The 23,736-nt window shown below is 39.7% G+C and overlaps 1 protein-coding gene across 6 annotated transcripts in view; it reads left to right on the top strand.

Moving 5' to 3' along the window:
• The first annotated feature begins 1,973 nt into the window (after positions 1-1,973).
• Positions 1,974-23,736, top strand: part of Chd8 (chromodomain helicase DNA binding protein 8) — a 61,951-nt gene continuing 40,188 nt past the window's right edge. For 3 of the 6 annotated variants that reach the window (XM_076849973.2, XM_076849974.2, XM_076849970.2), the window contains exons 1-2: positions 16,154-16,228; positions 21,967-23,026. In XM_076849973.2, coding sequence (XP_076706088.1) covers positions 22,184-23,026 — 843 coding nt within the window. In that variant the 5' untranslated portion in view covers positions 16,154-16,228; positions 21,967-22,183. Of the gene's footprint in view, positions 2,041-16,153; positions 16,229-19,200; positions 19,220-21,966; positions 23,027-23,736 lie in introns of those variants that run through there. The other 3 variants (XM_076849971.2, XM_076849975.2, XM_076849972.2) reach the window with 3 other exon arrangements.

The raw sequence follows: 23,736 nt of genomic DNA, 5'->3' as shown, positions 1-23,736 counted from the left end.
TATTTGTGATGTGCTCGTGTTGTGAGTCAGTTGGTCATGAAGAATTGTAGACAATGGATTTTCCACCTCCATGTGCAGAATTTTATTAGATAATGTGGGTGTTGATTGTCTACCAGTGATGCTGGAAAACCAATCTATAGTAAAAGATCAGTATAGAGGGGCTGGGATTATAGCTCGGCGTCAGAGCGCTTGCCTTGCACATGTGAGGCACTGGGTTCGATCCTCAACACCAAATAAAAATAAAAGATTGTGTCCATCTTTTTAAAAATGTTTAAAAAAAATCAGTATAGATATCAGAAATTGTTGAATCAGGACCTCCTTTTTTCCTCTTTCTATAATACCATCCTTTGATGGCAGGCCTCTTCTATATCAGATAGTAACCGGAAGGATAACAACCTCTTATTTTGGTAACCATTGGTATTTAAGATTATATAGGTATATGCATTTACAGATAAACAACACAGTGTTTTGATAAATCCTAATACCTCACATCCTCAAATATGATAAAATGGTAGCAGTAGACAAGAAAGGGTTTTGTTTTTGTTTTTTGGTGCTGGGGATTGAATACAAGGATACTTACTCTACTACTGAGCTCCATCACCAACCCTTTTTATTATTTATTTTGAGCCAGGGTCTTGCTAAGTTATCTAGGTTGGCGTGAAATTTAGGAGTCTTCCTGCCTTAACCTCCATAATTGCTAGGTTTAGAGGCCTATGCTTCAGTGCCTGCCCTCAGATGACTTCTTAACATGTATGGATATGCAATTATGTTACTACTTGAGAAATTCCTCTAATGATCTGGAAGGAATCCCTTCAAAATTTATGTAGTAAAGTGTAAATAGCTATAGAGAGTAAGATTGGGAAAATCGGATCTTTCTCATCGAGTACAATTTCACCTACAATAAAATTATTTCTTTCAACATTTATGCAGTTATTTAAAAGTGGCATTGTTTCTAAGATTGCCTCCTAATGGTCCTTCCTCCTTACATATAATTCTCATAGTTCATAGTTAGCACTGAATGTATTTGTTTGGATCTGTTGATCAATTATAAGACTTTTTTTTTTTTTTCTAATGGAACTATACCTCGAATTTTAGTATTTCTGAGTACTCTGCTTTCAAAGTCAGAATAATGAAAAACATAAATTAAGCCGGCATCTTGGGGCACTTCTGTAATACCAGCAACTCTGGAGGCCAAGGCCAGAGTATCTAAAATCCAGCTAGACCCTGTTTGAAAAAGGTTAAATCCCCAGTACCAATAAATAAATAAATAAATAAATAAAATCAAGTGAAGTATAAAAATTGGAAGCTATCTGTGTTGGTGATGCGCTGATATTTTGAAGAATTGATTATAAAGGATTTCCCTAAGAAGTGGTAATACCGACTTTAATTTCAAGAATTGATTTTGGTTTTTCTGATTTGGTAAAACCTCATCAATCCTGCAGTTATGCTAGAGGGTGGTGGTGGTTGCTTTTATTCACATTCAGTATTATTGCAGAGTTCCTCTTCATGACTGAGGGAAAGCCTATCTGTAGGAGAATATGTTGGGGCTGGACAGACATAGTCGACAGAAAGCCGAAAATTCTTACCCCCCTCCCCGCCCGCCTGACGCCGGCACGATCCAAGATGGCTTCCCTGAAACAGGTAACTACATGTGTAAGTTTAGAGCGCCCCCAACGGAGAGGGTCAAAAAGATGCCGAGAGGCCCGTTCACCTGCGAACTGAGCCGTCGGAGGCGAGCTGCCGCCAGATTTTATTTTCAATCAGGCATATCTGTGGTTGCCTACGTACCGTTCTCAGCCTTTTAGGACCTCCCACCTCAAGAGACTTCCTGGATGGCGTTCACACTACCCCGCTGGAAGAGGCCGGGCTTCGGCCCCGCCATTGGTGGGTGGGAGCGAAGGTGGGCGGACCCCAGGGAGAATGGACTACTAGCAAGCTAGATTGAGGCGAGGGCTGGCCATGCTCCGCCGGAAGGCGCCTTGTTCTCCAAGACGGTGAGTTGAGACGCTGACTGGGAAGGAAGCACCAGGACTTGTTCAGGTAGGCTTCCCGCTCACGCCTGCTCCTCAGTGCTGGCCCAAGAGTCTTTCCAAAAGCTCTGACTCTCAGAATGGCTTCAGGAACTTATCCTCCCTCCTCTCCCTCGCGCCCCCTCCCCGTCCCCCAGTTGTAAGGGATCAGGTGCTGGGTGATGGTCTGGACTGAACCATTCTCCTTTGTGAGAGGCCGGAGGAGAGGGCGGCTGCTGGGCCGCGGGGTCCGAGCAGGGCCACGCTGCGAAGGGGGCTGCTTGGGCCACCATGGAGTTTTAAGAGCTTGTCATTGCATTACTGGGCGTGGTGTAGATTAGAGGCAGCGCCTTGTTCTTCTTCCCCCTTCAGAGTAGGAAAAACTCCTCGGCTCCGTTTGCTTACTTCATACTTTGGGCTCAAGTGGGAGGTTAAAGCTTCTACCTACCTACCTTCTTTCCTTCCTTTCTCTTTCTTTTATTTAACAATAAAAGTGGATAGGAAAGTATAGAGAGCGTATGCAGATTGTTATTGACTCTTAGGTGTAATTTCTGTGTGTCTTCTCCGAGTGAAGAGCAGGGTGTTGGAGAGTGTGTAGAGGTGGTGGCAAAGGAGAGCTCAAGCCTTGTATCTCCCTTGACAGGTCTGCAGAGCTCACTGGATTTCTGTTGCATTATATAAACTCATCAGTGGCAGAGGACCACTCCCCCTACCTCATAGCGAATGCAGTCTCTTTATTTACCTGTCTCTAGTGTCGCAGGGAATTTCCCTGCCATTGCAGCAGCTGTGCAAATGCAGCCGCCTCTTTTTAAGGGGAGTCGTGAAGTAATTAAGGTCTTAACAGAAGAGGTATGTAGTGGACCGGTCGCGTTTTGATGAACGTACAAAGTGAGCTAGAAGTAAAAAATTTAGAACTCTATGGCATTCTCTTTTGAAGAATAGGCACTGGAAAGTCTCAGACACAAGCCTTGGGAACTGCATTATCAGTGTTTGTTGCATCCCACTATCACATCAGCATTCACAGATCATGTATTTCTGTTTTTCTGAGTTTGTCAACTCAGACAAGGATTCCCTGACTGCATTATCCTCAGCTGAGGTCCCAACTGGTGTAGAGCATATTAGGTACTGGAAAGTGAGTTTTGATTTGGATAATGTCTTAAGTAATTTGTTCTGCTTACGAATTTCTTTTGTATAGTCACCCAGTAGGTTCCAGAACAAGTTGCAGTCAATTTCGTGGTGCCAGAGTGGGAACAATTTTGGAATTATTTCAATACTTTAAAAAAATGTAAGAAAAACAACATTTTATATTTAAGAAGACTTTTTGGTGCAGGAGTAGCATGCCAGTGGGTCTGAAAGGCAAGGCAAAGGACATTGGCCAAAAACAGAGTAAGCACATTCCTTGAAAAGATAGGCTGTATGAGGAACTGGAGTGTAGCTAATGGTAGAACATGTGTTTAGCTTATGTGAATATCTGGGGTCAATCCCAGCACCCCCAATTCCCACAAAATGAGGCAGGTTCCAGAGGCTTAAAATGGAAATAGCAAGGATTGGTGAATTGGTTTAGGATAAGTGATTTGATGGACCAGTGTATAGGTGCACAGATCATACATTACCTTTGCTTAATCTGATCTGTCTTGTGAATCTGGCCTGTTGAATTGGCCAGTTCTTTTTTTTTTTTTTTTTGGTGGTGGTGCTGGGGATTGAACCCAGGGCCTTATGCATGTGAAGCAAGCACTCTACCAACTGAGTTGAATCCCCAGCCCAGATTTTGTCAGTTCTTAAATTGACAAATTCTTTTCTTTTTTGGGGGGGGGCACTACTGGGGATTGGACTCAGGGGCACTTGACCACCAAGCCACATCTCCAGCCCAATTTTGTATTTAGAGATAGGGTCTCACTGAGTTGCTTAGCACATTGCTGAGGCTGTCTTTGAACTCATGATCCTCCTTTCTCAGCCTCCTGGGTTCACTGGGATTATAGGTGTGCACCACTGCCCCTGGCAACAGATTCTTTCTTGGGGTGTGAGGATGCTGGGGTTCAAATCCAGGGCCTAGTGCATTCTAGGCAAGTGCTCTACCACCGAGCTACATCCCCAGCCCAACAAAATTTATTTAGATATGGATGGAAAATGTGTTCTTTCAGGTGGTTGTGAATCACCAGGAAACACAGACCTGGCATTTCCCAGGAACACCTTTGCTCTATCATCCCTGAATGATGAGGTAGAGATATCTTGTAATTGTAGGACCCACTATTCCAGAAGTTTGATTATAACAGGAAAAAATCGATATTTTATATGAAGCATGGTGTTTCTGATAGGTAACAGAGGATGGTGAGGGCAGTTTTTAAAATATACCATTGTATACTTCTGTGAAAAGGTGATTTTTTTTAATGCAATACTACTATTTAATATTAATTTGTGAGTGCCAAAACTATACTTGCTTACTGAAAGAATGAAATTGAATGTTCTCATTTTTGAAAGGACTGTAACATTCAGATGAATGTTAAAATGCTTTAGTAATATTGTTTGTCCACAGCTCTGGAAGAGTTAAGCTATCTTCTGAGGTTACATTGAGTCTAATATCTGGGAGAAAAACAGAAGACAGACATTTTTCTGGAGCCTCCACCCTCAACCCTAAAAGTTACTGTCCTTCTGTACTTGCATTTAAGCAAGTCCCTTATCTGCAGGTCTTTGTGTGACCTGTCCTTGCACTATTGTGACCACCGTGGTATTTACTGTTTTACTTACAGCGTTTGATTCATTGGTAGATTATCATGTTTCCTGCACTCAATTTAAAATTTTTGTATTTCCTCTTTAATGAATTTTTTGTATGTGTGTGTGGTGTTGGGGATTGAACCCATGGCCTTGTGCCTGCGAGGTAAGCACTCTACCAACTGAACTATATCCCCAGCCCTCTTTAATAAATAAACAATTTATTTTTTTTCGCTTCATAGAGTTTATAATCTTCATTATTTTGTTATGATTCTGTTCACTTTGCTTTTTGTTGCAGTCCACTGATATTGTCCCCTTTTGCCTCTATAGCTGAGAACTTGTAAGGATATAGAGACCCCAATTTTCAAGATGTAGTTCCTTCTGTACCTACTCTCTAAGTAGTATTTATATGCAACAAAGTTGTTGAATGAACAGTTTCCTATTACTTAAAAGTTTATTTAACCATTTAGTGCATTCTAAACTTTGTCCTGGATATGGATAACCTTTTTCCCTTTAACATCTTAGTTTGTTTATGTGTGTGTTAATGAAGTCATAATTTAGCTCTTTTGTTTGTTTTTATAATTCTATTTCCCATTGCCTTTAAATTTTTCTTTGTATTTGTTTGGCAAAGCGAGTCCCACCTTTTTTTTTTTTTTTTTTTTAAATACTTTTAACTTATTTATTTTTATGTGGTGCTGAGAATCGAACCCAGAGCCTCACATGTGCTAGGTGAGCGCTCTAACGCTGAGCCACAATCCCAACCCTCCACCTTTTTTGTAGTTATTGAAGTTTAAATTTTTCCCCCTCCCCTCTAGGAATTGAACACAGGGACAGTGTACCACTGGGCTATATTGCTAGTTCTTTTTATTTTTATTTATGTATGTGTGCAGATTTTATACTGCGGATTGAACACAGGGCCATTTTACTATTGAGCTAATCTCTAGTCCTTTTTTTATGTTTTGAGACAAAGTCTTTCTAAGTTGCTGAGTTCTTGCCAGGTTACCAGATAATTAAATGGCATACTACTGCAATTGCTAGGTAATAATTTTCAGAACTGTGCTTCTTTTCTCCCTTTATGTTGGCACCTTAAATGTGATAGTACTGGAGCTTGCGATCCTCCTGCTTCAGCCATCCCAGTGGCTAAGTGATGTTTAAAATTTAAGCTACGTAGTTACTGACATTTAAAATTTAAGCTACAAAGTTTGTTAATCTCTGAAGATTCTCATTAAGCTGTTGTATAGGTAACATTTGTTTTTGTTTGTTTGCCTTTTTATTGTCCATTATTTTCTGTCCTTCACTAGGGTTCTTGAGTTGTTTAATGAACATCTGAAGCAAAATGGTCAACTTTAAAATATATCTTGCCTTCAGATTGTAGCAGGAAACTTTTTTTTTAGATGTAAGTGGACACCATAACTTTATTTTATTTATTTATTTATTTTTATGTGGTGCTGAGGATCAACCTACTGTCTCATGTGTGCTAGGCAAGCACTCTAGCTCTGAGCCACAACTCCAGCTCACAGGAAACCTTTTAAAATGAAACAATTTCTGTCCAGTAACTGTTATGTTATAATCAAAAAATCCAGTAGGCATAGATAGAAATTTGCCTGGCATAGATAATTGCTTTACCTTTGTCTTCAGCAGGAATGGCCAGGAATATATTCTGAACAGTAAAAATGTGTATGGAGCCTAGACAAAGTTCCAGCTTCTTCAAATTCAGATTATCAGTGTACTATTCTCATTATTTTGAAAAGAGTTCCCAGAACAATTATTTATTGTTGTGCATAATTGCTAATCAAAGGTTGACTTTGTTGTTGAAAGACTGAAATAGCCCTGATTTTATTTCCTCTACGAATCACCAGAATAATTTACTGTATGTTGCTTCATTTTATGTTATTTTCAGATTTTATTTCATTAAAAAAAGATAATTAAATGGCATACTACTGAAATAGCTAGGTAAAATTTTCAGAACTGTACTTCTTTTCTCCCTTTATGTTGGCACCTTAAATGTGATAGTGCTAATCCTTTTTTTGGTAAATCCCAGTATTCTAGTAATTAGTAATTCCATAATAACACCTTTTTGTTTTGAGAGTCTGTAACTTTTTGAGAAAAGTTATACAGTAGCTGATTTTCCCCCTTCTTTTTCTTTCCTTCCTTCCTTTTTTTTTTGCTTGTGAAAGTGTATGTGTGAGTGTGTGCAACAACCCCCCTCCCCGCCGCCACCACCAAAATTGGGCCCAGGGCTTCCAAGATGGTTAGCACATGCTCTACCACTGAGCTATATCCAGAGCCCCTTAACTGAATTCTTAATTTTATTTGACAGGGAGGAGGATATTAATGAGTTATTAAGCCTTTAGGGTTTCTCCAGTTGTTTTTTGTGGTCATTACAGAAACCTTTGGAATTTTCTGCTTTCCTTATTTCTACTACATCTTTTGAGGGTGTACTATAGACATCTTTGGGGCTTATTCCTTAGGACATCAGTATTCAGAAGTACATTGTCCCATTAGTGATATGAGAAGATCTTTTTGGTTGGTTGTAGAAGAAATTTCTGTACTTTGGTTGCCTATTTAGAACCCAAATCAACAAATTATTTTGTGTGGAACAAGATTTTATCAGGTATACATTTACCTAGGTAAAATAAATGGAAAAATTTTCAGGATTTTTGAATCAGGAATATCAAATTGCATGAAAATCTTCTTCGTTGCTCCTCCTCAGAACTCAAGTTATTTATTTATTTATTTTCAAATTTTACCCCTTTCTGGGGGGTGGGACACATGAATCATCTCTTCCCTTGTTTGCATATGAATTCTCTTATAAAATGTAGTTCTTTGCCTGCTCTCCGGTTGTGTCTCCCATTAAGGCTTTTTTTTTTTTCCCCCAATGAAGTTTGGTCATTTCTTTTCATTGCTCTCCTGAAAAGTCATGGGAGTCAAAAGCTAAGGTAGCTGGCTCTAGGTAGGCCTGAGAACTACCCAGGGATAACCTTGTCAGAGAAATCAAAGTTACTACAAGCAGGTCCACACTGCTCCTCCCTTTACTAGGGATTGAACCCAGGGGCACTTTACCACTGAGCTACACCACCAGCCCCCCACCTTTTTTTTTTTTTTTTTTTTAATTTTGAGATAGGATCTTATTAAATTGCTTAGGGCCTTGCCAAGTTACTGAGGCTGGCCTTGAACTAGCAATTCTCCTGCCTCAGCCTCCCAAGTGGCTTGCAGCCAATGTGCCATTGTACCCAGCCTCACAAGCAGATTTTGTGAAGTAAATGGAGTATTTATGAAATAGTAGCATATTCCTACAAACATGAAAATGATTAGTTGAATTACTTGGGAAGTTGCCTTAGACATCAGTGCTGGTTGTGTTCCATGGTTAGGAGGTTAAGGTAGTACAAGGGTCCTTTCATCATGCCAAGCAGTCCAACTATTCTAATTATGAAACTTCCACATATGTTTCAATATCCCACCTGGTTCTGCTTAGCACATCAGCTCTGCTAAGTCTACAAGTAATAATTTTGGTTTGAGATAAGCCTTTATTGGTACTGTTTTAAAATATTGGATGAGGAATAATATATTTCTTTGTTTGTACTATGTGCCAAGCATTATATATTATCTTTTAATCTTTAGGACTACTCTGAAATGAATGGGATGTTAGTTCATTTACAGAAGACGACTTAGGTAGATAACTTAACTAGGAGTAGGACTCTGGTCTGTCCAATCAAAGCCCTATTTGTTATCCAGTCTTCCCCCATTTAAAAGTTCAGTGCTAACTTCTGTGGGAAGCATGAGACAGGTAGGCATTTAGTAACTTGTTAAAGTGTACCTTTAGCAGTTGTAGAACCTTGAGCACATAAAATTTCTTTTTACTTTTGAATCTCTCTTTCTTTCTTTTCTTTTTTTTTTTTTTTTGTACTGGGGATTGAACCCAGGGGTGCTTTACCACTGACCCAAAAAATAAACCCCTTTTTATTTATTTATTTTTTTTAAAGAGAGAGTGAGAGAGAGAGGGGAAGAGAGAGAGAGAATATTTTTAATATTTATTTTTCAGTTTTCGGCGGACACAACATCTTTGTTTGTACGTGGTGCTGAGGATCGAACCTGGGCCACACGCATGCCAGGCGAGCGCGCTACCGCTTGAGCCACATCCCCAGCCCCCCCTTTTTATTTTTTTACTTTGAGACAGGACCTTGCCAACTTGCTGAGACTGGCTTTGAACTTGTGATCCTCCTGCCTCAGCCTTTCCAGCTACTGGGATTATAGGCATGCACTACCATGCCAGCCAGATTGTCTTAAATTGACCAAAGAGCAGTCATCCTTAAAAGATTAAGTTTTTATTTTCTATCTTCAGACTTAGGCTAAAATACCAAGGGTTTACTGGGGGGAAGAAATCTACAATGAGGTTGACTTAAAAATATGATCCATGCCCTATTTTTGAGTCATAAGTATATAGTGTCATTCATTTACTTCCTGCCATAGCTGTAAATTGGTTACTACTAAGGCATTATGATCCTAAACCTAAAAAGGATAACTAAAATTTCATTATTTTCAACAGTGATTATTACACTATAGAAAAGTTGTGTGGGGGGGTGGTTCTGGGGATCAAACCCATGATCTCACTCATGCTAAGCTACCACTCTACCACTGATCTATATCCCCAGCTCACTAAAAACGTCTTTTATATATATTGCGTATAGCTCCTTTTGCTGTATGTAAAAGCTATGTCTGCTATGGGTACTAAAACATAGTGAATACCTTATGTTATTGTGTCTCTTCTAAATGGATGGGAAAGTGTATCACTGCCCTTTTTTTTTTTTTTAATCACTGCAAGTGAGTGAGTGAAACCATTGCCTTTGCTCAGAAACCTTTGCATTACCCTTCTGTAGTTTCACTCCCACATAACTTTCGCTGGAAGTTCATTGTTTTCTTTTAGCAAAAGTACATTGAAGACGTGCTTTGAGACAGGACCTTGCTAACTTGCTTTGAACTTGCAATCCTCCTGCCTCAGCCTTCCCAGCTACTGGGATTATAGGCATGCGCTACCATGCCCAGCCAGATTGTCTTAAATTGAACAGGTCACACACAGTCCTTGCCCTTGAGAAACTTGCATTTTAATGGGGGAGGGAAGGATAGCAAACAACTAATGATACAGCCAGTTATTCAATCTACTATAAAGGAGAAGTACTGAATATTAAGAGGAATTTATAATAGTCTATAACTTAGAACATAGTATTGGTAGTTAAGAATGTGATTTCCGGAAGCTACACTGTTTAAATTTGAATCTGTCACCACTTTTCACTAGCTATAGGATATTGGGCAAATTACTTATCTCTGTGCTTCATTCAGTTCTTCATCTGAGAAATAAAGGTAGTTATTTCAGACTTGTTAAGAAAGTATAGGCCAGGCATGGTGCTGCACACCTGTAATTCCAGCGACTCAGTAGGCTGAGGCAGGAGGATTGCAAGTTGAAGGCCAGCCTCAGCAATTTAGGGAGATCCTAAGGAACTTAGTGAGACTCTGTCGCAAAGTAAAAAAGGGCTGGGATTACTTAGTAGTTAAGTGTCCCAGGCTTCAATCCTCAGCACCAAGAAAAAAGAAAAGCAAATTGAGCTGAGGATGTGGTTCAGTGATAGAGCCAGCATGTGTGAGACTGGGTTCATATTCCTAGCACTGCAAAATAAAAAACCACAGTGGAAAAGAAAAGAATCAGTTAGAAGGCAATACCAGTCTAGGGACATGAAGATGGTAAATTAAGCCAGTAAATGAATTTCTGGAATATTTAGGGGATAGAGATAGAATTTTTAAATGTTGGATTTAGGTGTAAGGAAGGTTTTAGATCTCTGTAGCCACAACTGGATAGGAGGTGCTGGAGAATGGTTACCTCCAATGACTGTTGAAAAGACTGAATAATAATTGAGGCTGTGTATTTTAATTAGACATCCTTGAAAAGAAACTATAGTGTAAAAGTAAAAGGAGGAAAAAGGACCAAAATGAAATTGGATAATTTAAAGAATTGGTAGAGAAGAGTAGCAAAGGAGAAGTGTCCGAAGAGGTAGAAAACAACATGAATAGTATGGTGCCCTTGAAACCAAGGGAAAAAAGTGTTTGAGGTCAGGAGTGGTTTTTCTGCAATCTTTATGACTCTTTCTTTGGTCCTTGAGTGTCTTAATGTAGGTCTTTTCATCATTCAAAGTTGATTGTCTTTTCGGGGGGTGTACCAGTGATTGAACTCAGGGGTACCCCACCACTGAGCCATACCAGCCCTAATTATATTTTATTTAGAGACAGGGTCTCACTGAGTTGCTTAGTGCCTCACTGTCACTGAGGCTGACTTAGCCTCCTGAGCCGCTGGGATCACAGGCTAACGCCACCATGCCTGCCTGGGTATCTTTTTGTTGTTGTTGGTACTAGAGATTGAATCCAGGGGCACTTTACCACAAAGGTAAGACCGGAATCCTAATTATTTATTTATTTACTTTTGTTTTGAGACAGGGTCTCACCAGGTTGCTGAGGCTGGCCTCTAATTTGCAATCCTCTTCCTGCCTCAGCTTCCAGAGTTTCTGGGATTATAGCTGTTCTTCACCATTCACAGCTGTTATCATTCAAAGTTGGATACTGAATGAAGCCAGTTAGCTGAACATTAACTTTGGACTTTAGAGAACCTAAAATGTAGCTATTCCTGTGTGCCTTAAAATTAGTCTCGTTAGGCAGCGTGTGGTGGCTCAAACCTGTAATCTCATCTGCTTGGTAAACTGAGGCTAGAAGATTGCAAGTTTGAGTCCAGCCTGGGCTATTTAGGGAGATTCTGTCTCAAAATAAAAATAAGAAAAGGGGCTAGGGATATACCTTAGAGGTATAGTGCCTCTGAGTTCAATCATCAGTACTACAAAAAAAGTGGAAATGGTGGGGGGTGGCAGGGCTGGGAATATAGTTTGTAGCTCAGTGGTGGAGTGCTTGCTTAGCATGCATGAGGCCCTGGGTTCAGTCATCTATTCCATAACAATAACAGCAAAATTAGGTTTACTTCAGAGGGAACAAAAGCTGTAGTGCATGCTCAAGCTTACAGGTATTGGCTTGCTGAAATTAAATATTTTGGAAGCCATTAATCTAGATACTGATGCCCTCTGAGGCTGATAGCATCTCTTAGGCAGGTACAGATATTGACAAAAGCAGATTTCTTTTCCCAGTTGTCTATCCAGACACATTTGTTCAATACTTCCTAGGACAGAATAGTTATGTGTCAAGTACTGTGTTAGGTGTTTCTTTAATCCTCGTAAATAGCTTTGTAATTCAGTACTCCTGTCTTCTTTATATGGAGAAATGAATAAGACTCAGACTAATGTACCCAGGTCTCTTATACCTCCATGTACAAATATAAGTAAAATATAAAAGGACTAAACAAGATGCTATCATAGCTTGTAGGTATTGTAGTTTACTTCTGCCTTGACAGTGGAATGTAGACATCAGAAAGTCTTTCAACTATTAAGTCCAGTGGACATTTTAAAGTTTGTTATTGGACATTTTTGCTTTGTTTGCTATATCGCTTTTCCCCCTGCAAATTTCTGCTCTCTTTGCTTTTATGACACTGAGCTCTCCTGCTGCTCTAGCTCTTCCTTCTCTACCTGCTTAAGTAGGCATACCTTATTCTGATCCTTCTCTAAGGCTGTTCTTTAGCTTTTCTCCAACAAAAATCACAAATAGTTGGGGCTGCAGTTAAGTATTTTGTTTAACCTGCAAACTTTTTAAATATATATATTTTTAAATTTTCTATATTTAAAACTTAGAAGATTTTTCATAAATTTTTTTTTGTTGTTGTTACTGGGAATTAAACCCAGAGGTCCTTAACCACTGAGCCACACCCCCAGCCCTATTTGTATTTTATTTAGAGACAGGGTCACACTGAGTTGCTAAGCACCTCCCCCGCCATTGCTGAGGCCAGCTTTGAACTTGAGATCCTCGCGTCTCAGCCTCCCGCGCCACTGGGATTACAGGCATGCCGGGCATGGCTCCATCATGTTCTTTTGAACTATATTGCTTTAATTCAAGTCTTACACATCTTATTAGGATTATTGGTTGCAAACACCAGAAATCATCTTTGAACTGACTTAAGCAGAAAGAGAATTTATTGGAAGTTGATTGTATGGCTTAAAAAATAATGGGAATGTTACAGAACCTGGTTTAGAAAATGGTCAGAAATCGAGACCTGACCACAGAGATCAGGGATCAGGGTCACATCACTGAACAGACTGACCCTAGGGAATGTGTCTTATATGTGTCCTTGTAGAGGATGATACTGTAGAACCCTGTTGTTTCTCATTGCCAAATACTATCTGACTGGTTGATCTGGGCCTTTTTGTTGTTGTTGGAGGAGGTAGGGGTGAGTGAGGTTACTCAGAATTGAATGCAGGGGCATTTAGCTATTGAATCATCTCCTGATACCTTTTTATTTTTTATTGTGAAATTTAAATTCAAAATAAATAGGGTCTTAATAAGTTGCTTATTAGGACCTTCCTAAGTTACTGAGGCTGGCCTTGAACTTGTGATACTCTTTGCCTCAGCCTCCAAGTCACTGGGATTACAGACTTTTGCCACCACATCCAGCTTGTTCTTGAGTCTTTGCATTATTGCTACAAAGTCAAGAGTTCACCAGCAAGGGTGTCCACTTGAACCAGCCTAGGTCATGTTCATATTTCTTTGTCAGGAAGAGGAGGAAGGGACCTAACCCCTCCTCCCTGGCTCTATAGTAGATAAGATCCCACTGAAGATTCCTCCCTATTCCCGCAATACAGGAAGGGCCCTTTTAGTCATTGAGCAGGGGAAAAAAATCAGCATGTATCCATTGTGCAACTCTTTCATGGACACTCAGCAGCCTCGATTCTGTATCCTCTAAGCCCCCAACCCCAGCCAAAGTTACCTAACCAAAATATATTTCTATTCATGTCATTCCATTTTTCTGAGGCTTCTTAAATCTACCTGTAAGAAAAAAAAATGCCTTAATGTAGTATTCAGTGTCCTCCATTGTTCAGCCCTTACCTATCCCTTCATCCTCATCTCCCTCCAGTATCTTTGTGATTTACATTTTGGCAAAACTGAACTACTGAAGGAAATACTTAGTTTCTTCAGGGTGTCTTATTGCTAGTCTCTTACTGCCTTTCCTTTTACAGTCTCTGCTGCCTGATCATGCCTTTCTATGGCTTACCTTACCTTCCCACCTAGTTAAGTCTTCTTCATCTTTTAAGAAACTACTTTGGTATCTTTTCCTTCTTAGTTAAGTTCTTTTTCTCTGTGTTCCTATAATAACCCTGCTGATTTCATTATCACCTTGTATTAAATCACCTCCTATTATGATTGTTTATATTTGTCACTATTATCAGAGTCCCTACCATTTTTTCCCCACATATATACAAATATTCTCTGAATGGGCTGAAGGGAATGTGTCTTATATTTATCTTTGGGTCCCAATACTAGCAAATTACTTGGTACATCAAAGTTGATATCCTCAGTAAATGTAGAGCTAATGAGTGAAGAGGCATTTGATGTAGATCTTAGAAAATTATAAAAATAAGATTTTGGTATAGAAATGAATTAAGGATGGTGTATAATTTGAAGGCAGCAATATTAGGTAGACCCAAATGAAAAAAAAATATAGCAATAATAAGTTGAGTTTTTCAACTAGCATATAAATGTATATAAATAGTATTAGTGGAAATAAAACTGAAAAGCAAGATGTGGTTTTAAAATTTATGTCTTAAGTAACAGGGAAACCTTTGAGAATTTAGCATGAGATTGATTTGGTCATATTATGTTTTAAAAAATTAATTTGATAGCAGAATGGAATAGTAGGGAGAGAGATCAGTTATGAAACTTCTTTTTTTTACACAGCAACTGCATAAAAAAGGGAGATGGTGGTAGAAATAGGAGTTGGATATATGAATCCTGACTTTGCTACTTAAGTTCATAGTCAAATCATTAAACGTTCTGTGTGTCTCTCATTGCACCCCTTTTTTTCTTGTGGTACTGGGGATTGGATTGATCCCAGGGATGCTCTACCACTGAACTGCACCCCCTGCCCTTTGTATTTATTTTGAGACAGGGTAAAGCTAAGTTGCTTAGGGCCTAAGTTGCTGAGACTGGTCTCAAACTTGCAGTCCTTCCTTTTGCTTCAATCTCCTGGGTTATGGGGATTACAGGTGTGTACCACTACACCCAGCTCAGTTTTCTTATCTATACAACAAGCTGGTTAACTAGTTATGACAGCCAAAGTCTTTGCCAGTTCCAAAATCTGTCTGTTGCGTTTTGTAAGAGAGTCAATGGGTCTTGGCAAATGATTGGATGGTAGGTACAGAAGGAAGTTTAAGAGATACCTTTTGAGGTTTTGAGCCAGATGCATCAGAAATAGTACTGCTACCCACAGAGTGTTAATTGGGTATTTCTAGCATACCTAGTGGTAAAACTAGAATCTTTAAAAATAAGAAATCTAAGACCAAATTTGATCTTTCCAGTTTGCATTTGTCGTAGATTACAGAAATTAGGATTTCAATGTTAAGGATAGTCACTTTTCAGAAGAACTGGTGGTCAGGAGGGAAGCAACTTTTTTTTTTTTTTTAAAGTAACAATTTCCTTTGGGGGATTTAACCTTACCATCTTTCTGGGGATTTGCGGGGAAATTATTTGTTGTATCAAGAGACATTGCAAAGTGGACAGTTACCAATATGTCAAACAGACTATTTCGAGAGAAATAAGGGTGGGAGACTGGGTTTGGGGGTAGAGGATATGTATTTTGGGGAGGTAGAGGACCGGGATGTTAGAGGGTATCCGAGTTAAGTTTCTAGAAAGCAGTGCTGCTGCTGAAGGGTTAAAGTGTCAAGAATGCAAGCCAGCTCTATGGGTTGTGGTAGAAAGAATGCTTTATATTTTGAGAGTAAAAAGCTCCGTATTCCAGCCACTGTACTAACTCCTACAGTGTAGGGAGGATTCGGCACCTTACACTGTGCAGTGGGATAAGGTATAGTCACTACAGTAAAGGTGTTGACAGGACTGCTGGAAGGCCAGGGTTCCAGAGGGAGGCGGAGCTGGCCTAGTGCGGAACCCTCCCTCCGGAGTTTTATACTCTTAGGTGTGCAGAATACGGTGTAGGTACGGGGTAGGGAATTTAATCCTAGGGACCGATTTCTTGCACCGTGAGACCGAGATCATTCTACGGGCCAGCCCCCAACCCCCCCCCCCGCCCACTTTTTTTTTTTTTTAAGCAAGCTGCAGGCTTCGCCTGGGCCCTAGAAACCGGATAGGCCTCTCCGTGCGCTCTCAACCTAACCTGCGGAGGAGGGGGAGGGGGAATTCTTTCTAGTCCCACCCTTTGCGCTGTTTTGCGTTTCTGCGCCTGAGGTGAGTGGCAGTGGGTTTCAGCCAATGAGAACACGGGGCGGGCAGGAGCATCAAGTTAGGTTGCGCAGGAGGAGGGGGAACTGGTGCTGGAGAGACAGCGAGAGGGGCGAACCGGCCCCCCACGGCCGCTGCAGGTAAAGCCACCTCTCTCTCCCACTGGGTGAGGCACAGCTCATTTTCTCTCTCAGGGGTTGTTGGGCCCCTCAGCCTGTACTTCGTCCTAACGTTGCTTCTACCCAAGGCATCCACACCCCCACCCCCCCGCATCTTTTCCTCTTGGCCACCCCACCCTGGAGGGCACCCCCCGCTAGCTCTCTCCCTCAAGTGCATGTACCTCATCTCCATTTTGGGGGCGCCAGTTGTCTGAAATCTCCCGCCTATGCTGCGGGCCTTATTAGCACGAACCCTGGCAGTATGAGCAGGTAATGTACCCGGGTCACCCCCACCCCCACCCCTAGTTGCGTTTTCCTCTCCATCAACCTCTTACTTCCTTACCTGATTCCTTCTTTTTCCCCGTATAAGTGCATAATTTCTGTAGTTTCTCCTTTACCTCCTGAAAAGACATGATTTTAGTTTTCATAGTTGCCTATTTTGCTTTTCCTATTTATAAGGAAGGTTTTACTTTACCAGCCATATTTGCCCCAAATGTCCATAACCCTGATTGAGGTGTTAGTGCTTTCTCCTTTAGTAATTGGAAAACAGTAGACATACATTTGGTAGTGAGGATGGTGAAGATAGAGAAAATGGCCTACAATCTTGGTCTTTTTGAGGCAGTCTGAGTGGCTTCAAGTTAATAGTTCTATTTTTTTTTTTTTTTTTTTTTTTTTTTTTTGGTCTGTGTCCTTCCATCCTGATCCTTTCTTGACCCTAACTTGTGATTACATTCACTTTGGATGTTTATTTGCCATTTCTGAATAAGATTTGAGACTTTGTGGGGTCTCACAAGTATCTCCATGGTATAGTTTTTAAATGCTTCCACTCTAAAATTACATTGGGTATTTTTATTTTAGCCCTTCTGATTATTTTACTTTAAAGGGATTTCTCATTTAGATTAAGCTGCTTCTGCCCTTCTTGTGATTCAATAACCTGTGTTTATATCTATCTGCAGCTGATCCTCTTGAAAAGGATACAGTTTCCAACAACAAGATTTACATTTTGAAGTAAAATAGTTTATTCTTTTCTGAATCTTTGGGCAGCTAGAAATTAAATGGGCATGAGAGGTACTTTCTAAAAGTGCATAATACAGAAAAAGGTCAGTATTGCTCAATATGGCATTTGTTTGTTATTGTTTAAGAGGATGGCCAGTACAAGGAAATCTGTAATGGAGAATGAATGTCTGTGGTTCAGTTTATATAATTTTATCTATTAGACAATGGAATAATCTCTGTTGCAGTGTTTCTCATCCATCAAACAGTGAACTGTGATAAACTCCCTTTTGAGAGACCATAAAAACCTATTTCAGAGATGTTCATAACCTTTCCAAGCCAGCCATGCTGCTTTCTCTGTTTCAACCTCCCTTAACCCCCATCTTAGTTTTTACAGATTCTTACAGGTTAGCAAGATTTTGTTCAATTTTACCAAATAAAGTAACCTAAACAATGAAATGTAAAGCTACAAATATAAAACTACAGTATTGAACACATTTTAAAACTACATTTATATCTCTCCCCCCACTCCAACCTCCACTTCCTATAAGCTTTTCCAAAGGGATGTGTCCTCCATTCCATAGTTGAAAATCATTGCTATGTTGAAAGATATGGAAAAATTTAGAATAGAATTAACATAAAATCCTTTGTGATTGAACAGGCAAGTTGTTATAGAAATGGGCCAGGATGAGGCAAAATATAAACCAAGGACAAGAAGCTGGGCATGGTGGGGCACACCTATAATCCCAGAGTCACAGGCAAATTGGGATGTTGAGGCAGGAGGATCCTAGGCACCTAAGTGAGATCCTATCTCAAAACGTGAAGAATTAGAGATGTAGGTCAGTGGCAGATCACCATTAAGTTCAATCCCCAGTATTGCAAAAAGAAAAAAAAGCAAAAGCAGTAAAACAAGAACTGTGTTAAATATGTAACATACCTTCAGAAGAATATCAGTTTATATTTACTTCCAGGGGAAAGAGTGGTGCCTCTTGAAGGAACCGAGATGAAGGGTATTATTGATATATATGCAGTAACTGGGTTATTTGGAGATTATAGATTTGTAGACTTAAATTTCAACCTTAACTGACCTTCCTGTTCGTTCCTTTTCTCTACTCTCATCCCCCAGGATCTCTGTCATAAGTCTGGACATTAATTTAGAATTATGAAAAATAACCTAAGTACAACTACTAAATTCTCACCTCCTTTTGAGCACATACATATTTCTGTCTGTTTTGGCCAATGGTAGGACAAGACTGACTTTTTTTTTTTTTTTTTTTTTTTTTTTTTTTGGTACTAGGGGTTGAACCCAGGGGTGCTAAGCTACATTCCCTAGCTCCTCACTTTTTTTAAATGTGTGTGTGTTTGTTTTTGTTTTTCTGTTCTATTTTGAGACAGGGTCTTGCTACATTGCTTAATACCTTGCTAAATTGCTGAAGGTGGCCTTGAACTTGGGATCCTCCAGCCTCAGCCTCCCAAGTCACTGAGATTACAGGCACATACCAGTGTGCCTGGTAACTTCATTCTTAATATGATAAAAGTGTGGTATGACTTCATTATCTGGGCAGTTGTTTTACCATAAAAGCCGCTTAACATCTATTTATTTTTATTACCAGGATTTGAACCATGGAAAGAGAATTCACAACTAGAATTCTCTATGGTAAAATAGGCCTGACATGTATACAGCCAAGATGACCCATAAGAAAAGAAAGAGGGAGTGAAGAAAAGTTTTTTGGGGTCAAAGGTTTAGTCTTGTAAAAATCAAGGACAGTTGAAAATGAGAACTAGAAAAGAAATAGAAGACTAGGATAAAAAATGCCTATGAATTAATTAGGTCAGTGGAAGTGAGTTGCAACTGTGAAGTAGTGATACTTGGAATTATGACATTAAATCACTGACAATTTTTTTTTTTTTCTTTTAAATTATTGGCCTAGACTGAACCAGTAGAAGCAGACGTTTGGCCCAAAAATTGGGCAAGGAGAGGTAAATGATAATACATTGACCTTTAAAAGTTTATGCTCCTCCCTCCCATGGGGGTAAGGAAATATTTCAGAAACTGTTAACCTTGTTTCTGCGATTAAAAAGTGACATCTCTGAGATTGAGCCATTATGGGGGAAAGGAAGAACATAGATAAGTAGCAAGGACTTGTGAAAGGGACAAAATACCCCGTGGAAGAAAGGACAGGTTCTAAACTATTATGAATACAAACTTATAGTTAGTGGAAACTTGTTCAGTAGTTTTTGTATGACACTTAGCAGTAGATATTTAGTATAACTTCTGTGACTTTGAGTAGGAGATAAAAGATAAGTGGCAGAGTAAGACATAATTAGTAAAAAAAAAGGGGGGAAAAAAGCAGTGGTAGTAGTTTTAAGGAAATTTGTAAAATTGTTGAATAGATTTTCATTAAGAAACATCCATGACTTTTCTCATCACCATTTGAGTAATTTGAGGGCCAATATTAAGAGAGGCTGAAAGAGCTGCTGGAATAATTTAGCCAGTAGTGAGTAGTAATATTGATCTTGAAATGTGAAAGTATACAGTTATTGAAGCTAGGAAGATCTTGTTTAACATTAGTGGAGGGGCCGGGGTTGTGGCTCTGGGGTAGAGCGCTTGCCTAGCATGTGTGAGGCACTGGGTCCGATCCCCAGCACCATATAAAAATAAAAACAAATAAAATAAAGGTATTGTGTCTATTTACAACTAAAAAAAAAAAGTGTTAAAAAAGAACATTAGTGGAGACACCTTTTATGCTTTGTAATTTTGACTAGTGTCCCAATAGCTGATATGCCATCTAATGATGAGTCTGTTCTCTATGTCAAAGCTTCTGGGCTATTGAGTCACATTATATTGCTTTGTAAGGACAACTGAGATGGGCTGGGGAAAGGAAGAAGTACAGCTTGGGGGGTTACATGGAAAAGTCTTCTTCAGTGAAGTCTATACTCTCTCTCTAACAAATTTCTTATTTATCCTCCAAAAGTTAGGAGAAATAGTCTTATCAAGTAAGGCTTTCCTGAATTGTCACATTGACATCATAGACAAAGAACAGATACTCCTTTTTCAAGTATTTTGATTACATGGTGATATAATTCCTTATCTTTTGCCAGATGTGGTGGCTCACACCTGTAATCCCAGCAACTCTGGAGACTGAGACAGGAGGATCGGAGTTCAAGACCAGCCAGGGCAACTTAGCAAGACCCTGTCTTAAAATAAAAGGGCTGGGGATGTAGTTCAGTGGTAGAGTGCTCCTGGATTCAATTCCTAATACTATCCTCTGTCTCCCACCCCACCGCCCCAAAAAAAGAAAGAAAAGGAAAAACTCCTTGTCTTTAGTAGTTTTCTTTTTTCCATTGTTTTTTCATGAATTTAAAACCCTAGATATAGATTTTATAAACATAATTTCAGCCATTTGTAGGACAGTTTGAAGATGAGCTTTACTGTCGCTTATCAGAACTAAGAAGTGCCATTTAATTTTTGCGAGGACTGAATGGTTTATTTCAAATAACATTTACCTCGTCTCATTATTAATATTTCAGCTTCTCATAAGCTAAGCTATGGTGGAGGGTTATACAGGGAATACATTGCACACATTTCTAATCATCATTAGTTTTTAATGTAATTATGGCAGTGCTCCAGCATATGACAGACAAGCACCTTGAGAAGCAGACAGGTTTTTATAATTTGCATGAAGAGATTATTTGGGCTTTCAGAAGATATAGATAAGAAACTCAAATCATTTTAGTAAAATGTTAATATAAATGCTTTTAATAGGGTATAAACCCAGAAAAACAAAATAAATGTGTAAATAATGGTATGGATGTTTAAAGGAGGTGAAAGGATCAAATCATTACATATTGTTCAGTTATTAAAGGGACAGAGTTTCAGGGCTCACTTTATGGAGTAGAAGAGCTTTGAGGGTAGATAACGTTTCAGCTATGAGAGATGTTTGAGGTAAGGACGAAGGGGTGAAGAACGATGTGTACCACACAAATGCTATAGCATAATAGGCAAAGTCATGCAGGTCCGAATCACATTAAGGGAACTACAATGATTGGAATGTAGAATGTGTGCAAGAAATGGCAAGAGAAAAATGGAAATATAAACTGGAATTAAAATGTTGAATCCCTTGCAAAGGAAGTTTTTGGTCTTTTATGAGAAAGGTTTCTTAAGGAGATATTAGAACAAAATGCTATGTATATGTTAATTGATGTGTTAACTAGGACAAAATTTGAAAAACTTCCTGGGTAAAATTGTACCACAAGCTTTGTAAAAGGTCTCTATTTTGGCCAGTAAATTCAAGGAAAATTTATAAAATAAACTATATCAGAATTCTTTATCTACCTTTATGGGAATGCTAATGGTATATTTTTGAGTTCTGCCAGTTTAAGAGCTGAAAATAAAAGGTGAATGATTACTGAATTTCCTAATCTCTACATAAGTAATCGTAAAAGGAAGTAGACAGAGACAGTTGAATACTCTTGACAGATAGCAGCTTTAAAGTGTATAGGCATAAAAGCCCCAAAAGGGGATGGTTTATTTCTTTTCTAGTTTTTATTTTGAAACAGAAATGTGGGTATTCTTTCTGCTATATATCTATCCTCATATTTCCTCATGCTTACCTCTTCTCATTATTTAATGCTATTTAATAGTAAGGATGGTACCCAAGGAGACATTTTCTCTTGAGGTCACCAACTTTGCTTATTTTTCATTTGTATTTGTATTCCCACAACAGGAGTTCCATCATCTTCCTCAGAAGACCTAGCCATCTTGCTCCATGAAGGTCAGGACAATCTGACATGCACTTGTTTCTTGCCTCTTTACTTGAAGAGTAGTAGTCTCTTCCATTGTGTACATTTTTTTCTTAATAGGGGAGGGGAGGGGAGAACCAATACCCCCCCTCCCCTTCCCTCCTTAGCCTGTGAGGAAATACCCTCCATTACTTTCCTAAGATGGCAGACCCCATCATGGATCTGTTTGATGACCCAAATTTATTTGGCCTGGACTCTCTGACTGATGACAGCTTTAACCAGGTCACCCAAGACCCCATTGAAGAAGCCCTTGGACTGCCAAGCTCTTTGGACTCCTTGGATCAAATGAACCAGGATGGCGGAGGTGGTGATGTGGGGAGTTCATCAGCAAGTGACCTGGTCTCCGCACCAGAGGAAACAGCCCCCACAGAACTTCCCAAAGAATCCACAGCTCCAGCTCCAGAATCCTTAACCTTGCATGATTATACCACTCAGCCCGCCAGCCAGGAGCAGCCAGCCCAACCTGTCTTACAGACATCAACGTCAACATCTGGACTTTTGCAGGTCTCCAAGAACCAGGAGATCCTGAGCCAAGGGAATCCTTTCATGGGTGTCTCTGCCACAGCTGTCTCCTCCAGTAGTGCTGGAGGACAACCACCTCAGTCAGCCCCTAAGATTGTTATCCTTAAGGCCCCACCAAGTTCCTCAGTCACTGGTGCCCATGTGGCACAAATTCAGGCTCAAGGTATCACCAGCACAGCTCAGCCACTCGTGGCTGGCACAGCCAATGGTGGAAAAGTCACTTTTACCAAAGTGCTAACCGGCACGCCCCTTCGACCAGGTGTTTCCATTGTCTCTGGTAATACAGTGTTGGCCGCCAAGGTCCCTGGGAACCAGGCTGCTGTTCAGCGCATTGTCCAGCCCAGCCGACCAGTAAAACAGCTGGTCCTCCAGCCAGTTAAGGGTTCAGCTCCTGCTGGAAACCCTGGGGCCACAGGGCCCCCACTGAAGCCTGCAGTTACACTGACCTCTACACCTACCCAGGTGACTTGAGTGAAAGGGGGAGGTGAATTTTGGTTTCATAGAGGGCCCAGCAACTCAGAGAACACACATGAAAGCTATCTCTGGGAAAGTTTGTTTAAATTCTATCTTTGCTTTTTATCAGTGTTGACAGGGACATACATACTTATTATTTTGTAGGCAGAAGTGGTTAATGTTATCATACATTTTAACATTATATGTTTTTAGTGTGCCTAGCTGGTGCCAATGAGACAGACAGTCCCTGTCTTTAAAGAGCTTGCAGTCTCTTTAAGGGTTAGGGTTAGCTTGCAGTCTCATTAAGGACAGCAGGCCCTTTCTACTGGAAAAGACATTAAGCAAGAATTCACAATCATTTATGATATGTTTTATGAAAAATATAGAATGCCGTGGGAACACAGAAACATCTTTGAAAAATCACTTATTTGCAAAACTTGTAAAAACTATATATATATATATATATATATATATATATATATATATATATATATATATCTTCTATTTTTATTACTAAGATTGTCCCCCTCCTACTTTATCCAGTTACTTTCCACTATAAGAAAGCAGATACTCTAGCCAGGCATGGTGGCACCCGCCTGCAATCCCAGTGGCTCAGGAGGCTGAAGCAGGAGGATCATGAGTTCAAAGGCAGCCTCAGCTGCTATTTAGCGAGATCCTGTCTCAAAATATAAAAAGGGCTGGGAATGTGACTCAGTGGT

Source organism: Callospermophilus lateralis, chromosome 3, assembly GCF_048772815.1.
Source record: "Callospermophilus lateralis isolate mCalLat2 chromosome 3, mCalLat2.hap1, whole genome shotgun sequence".
In the NCBI taxonomy this organism is placed as follows: domain Eukaryota; kingdom Metazoa; phylum Chordata; class Mammalia; order Rodentia; family Sciuridae; genus Callospermophilus; species Callospermophilus lateralis.
The sequence above is the reverse complement of the archived record's forward strand: the minus strand, read 5'-3'. Positions and strand labels throughout refer to the sequence as shown.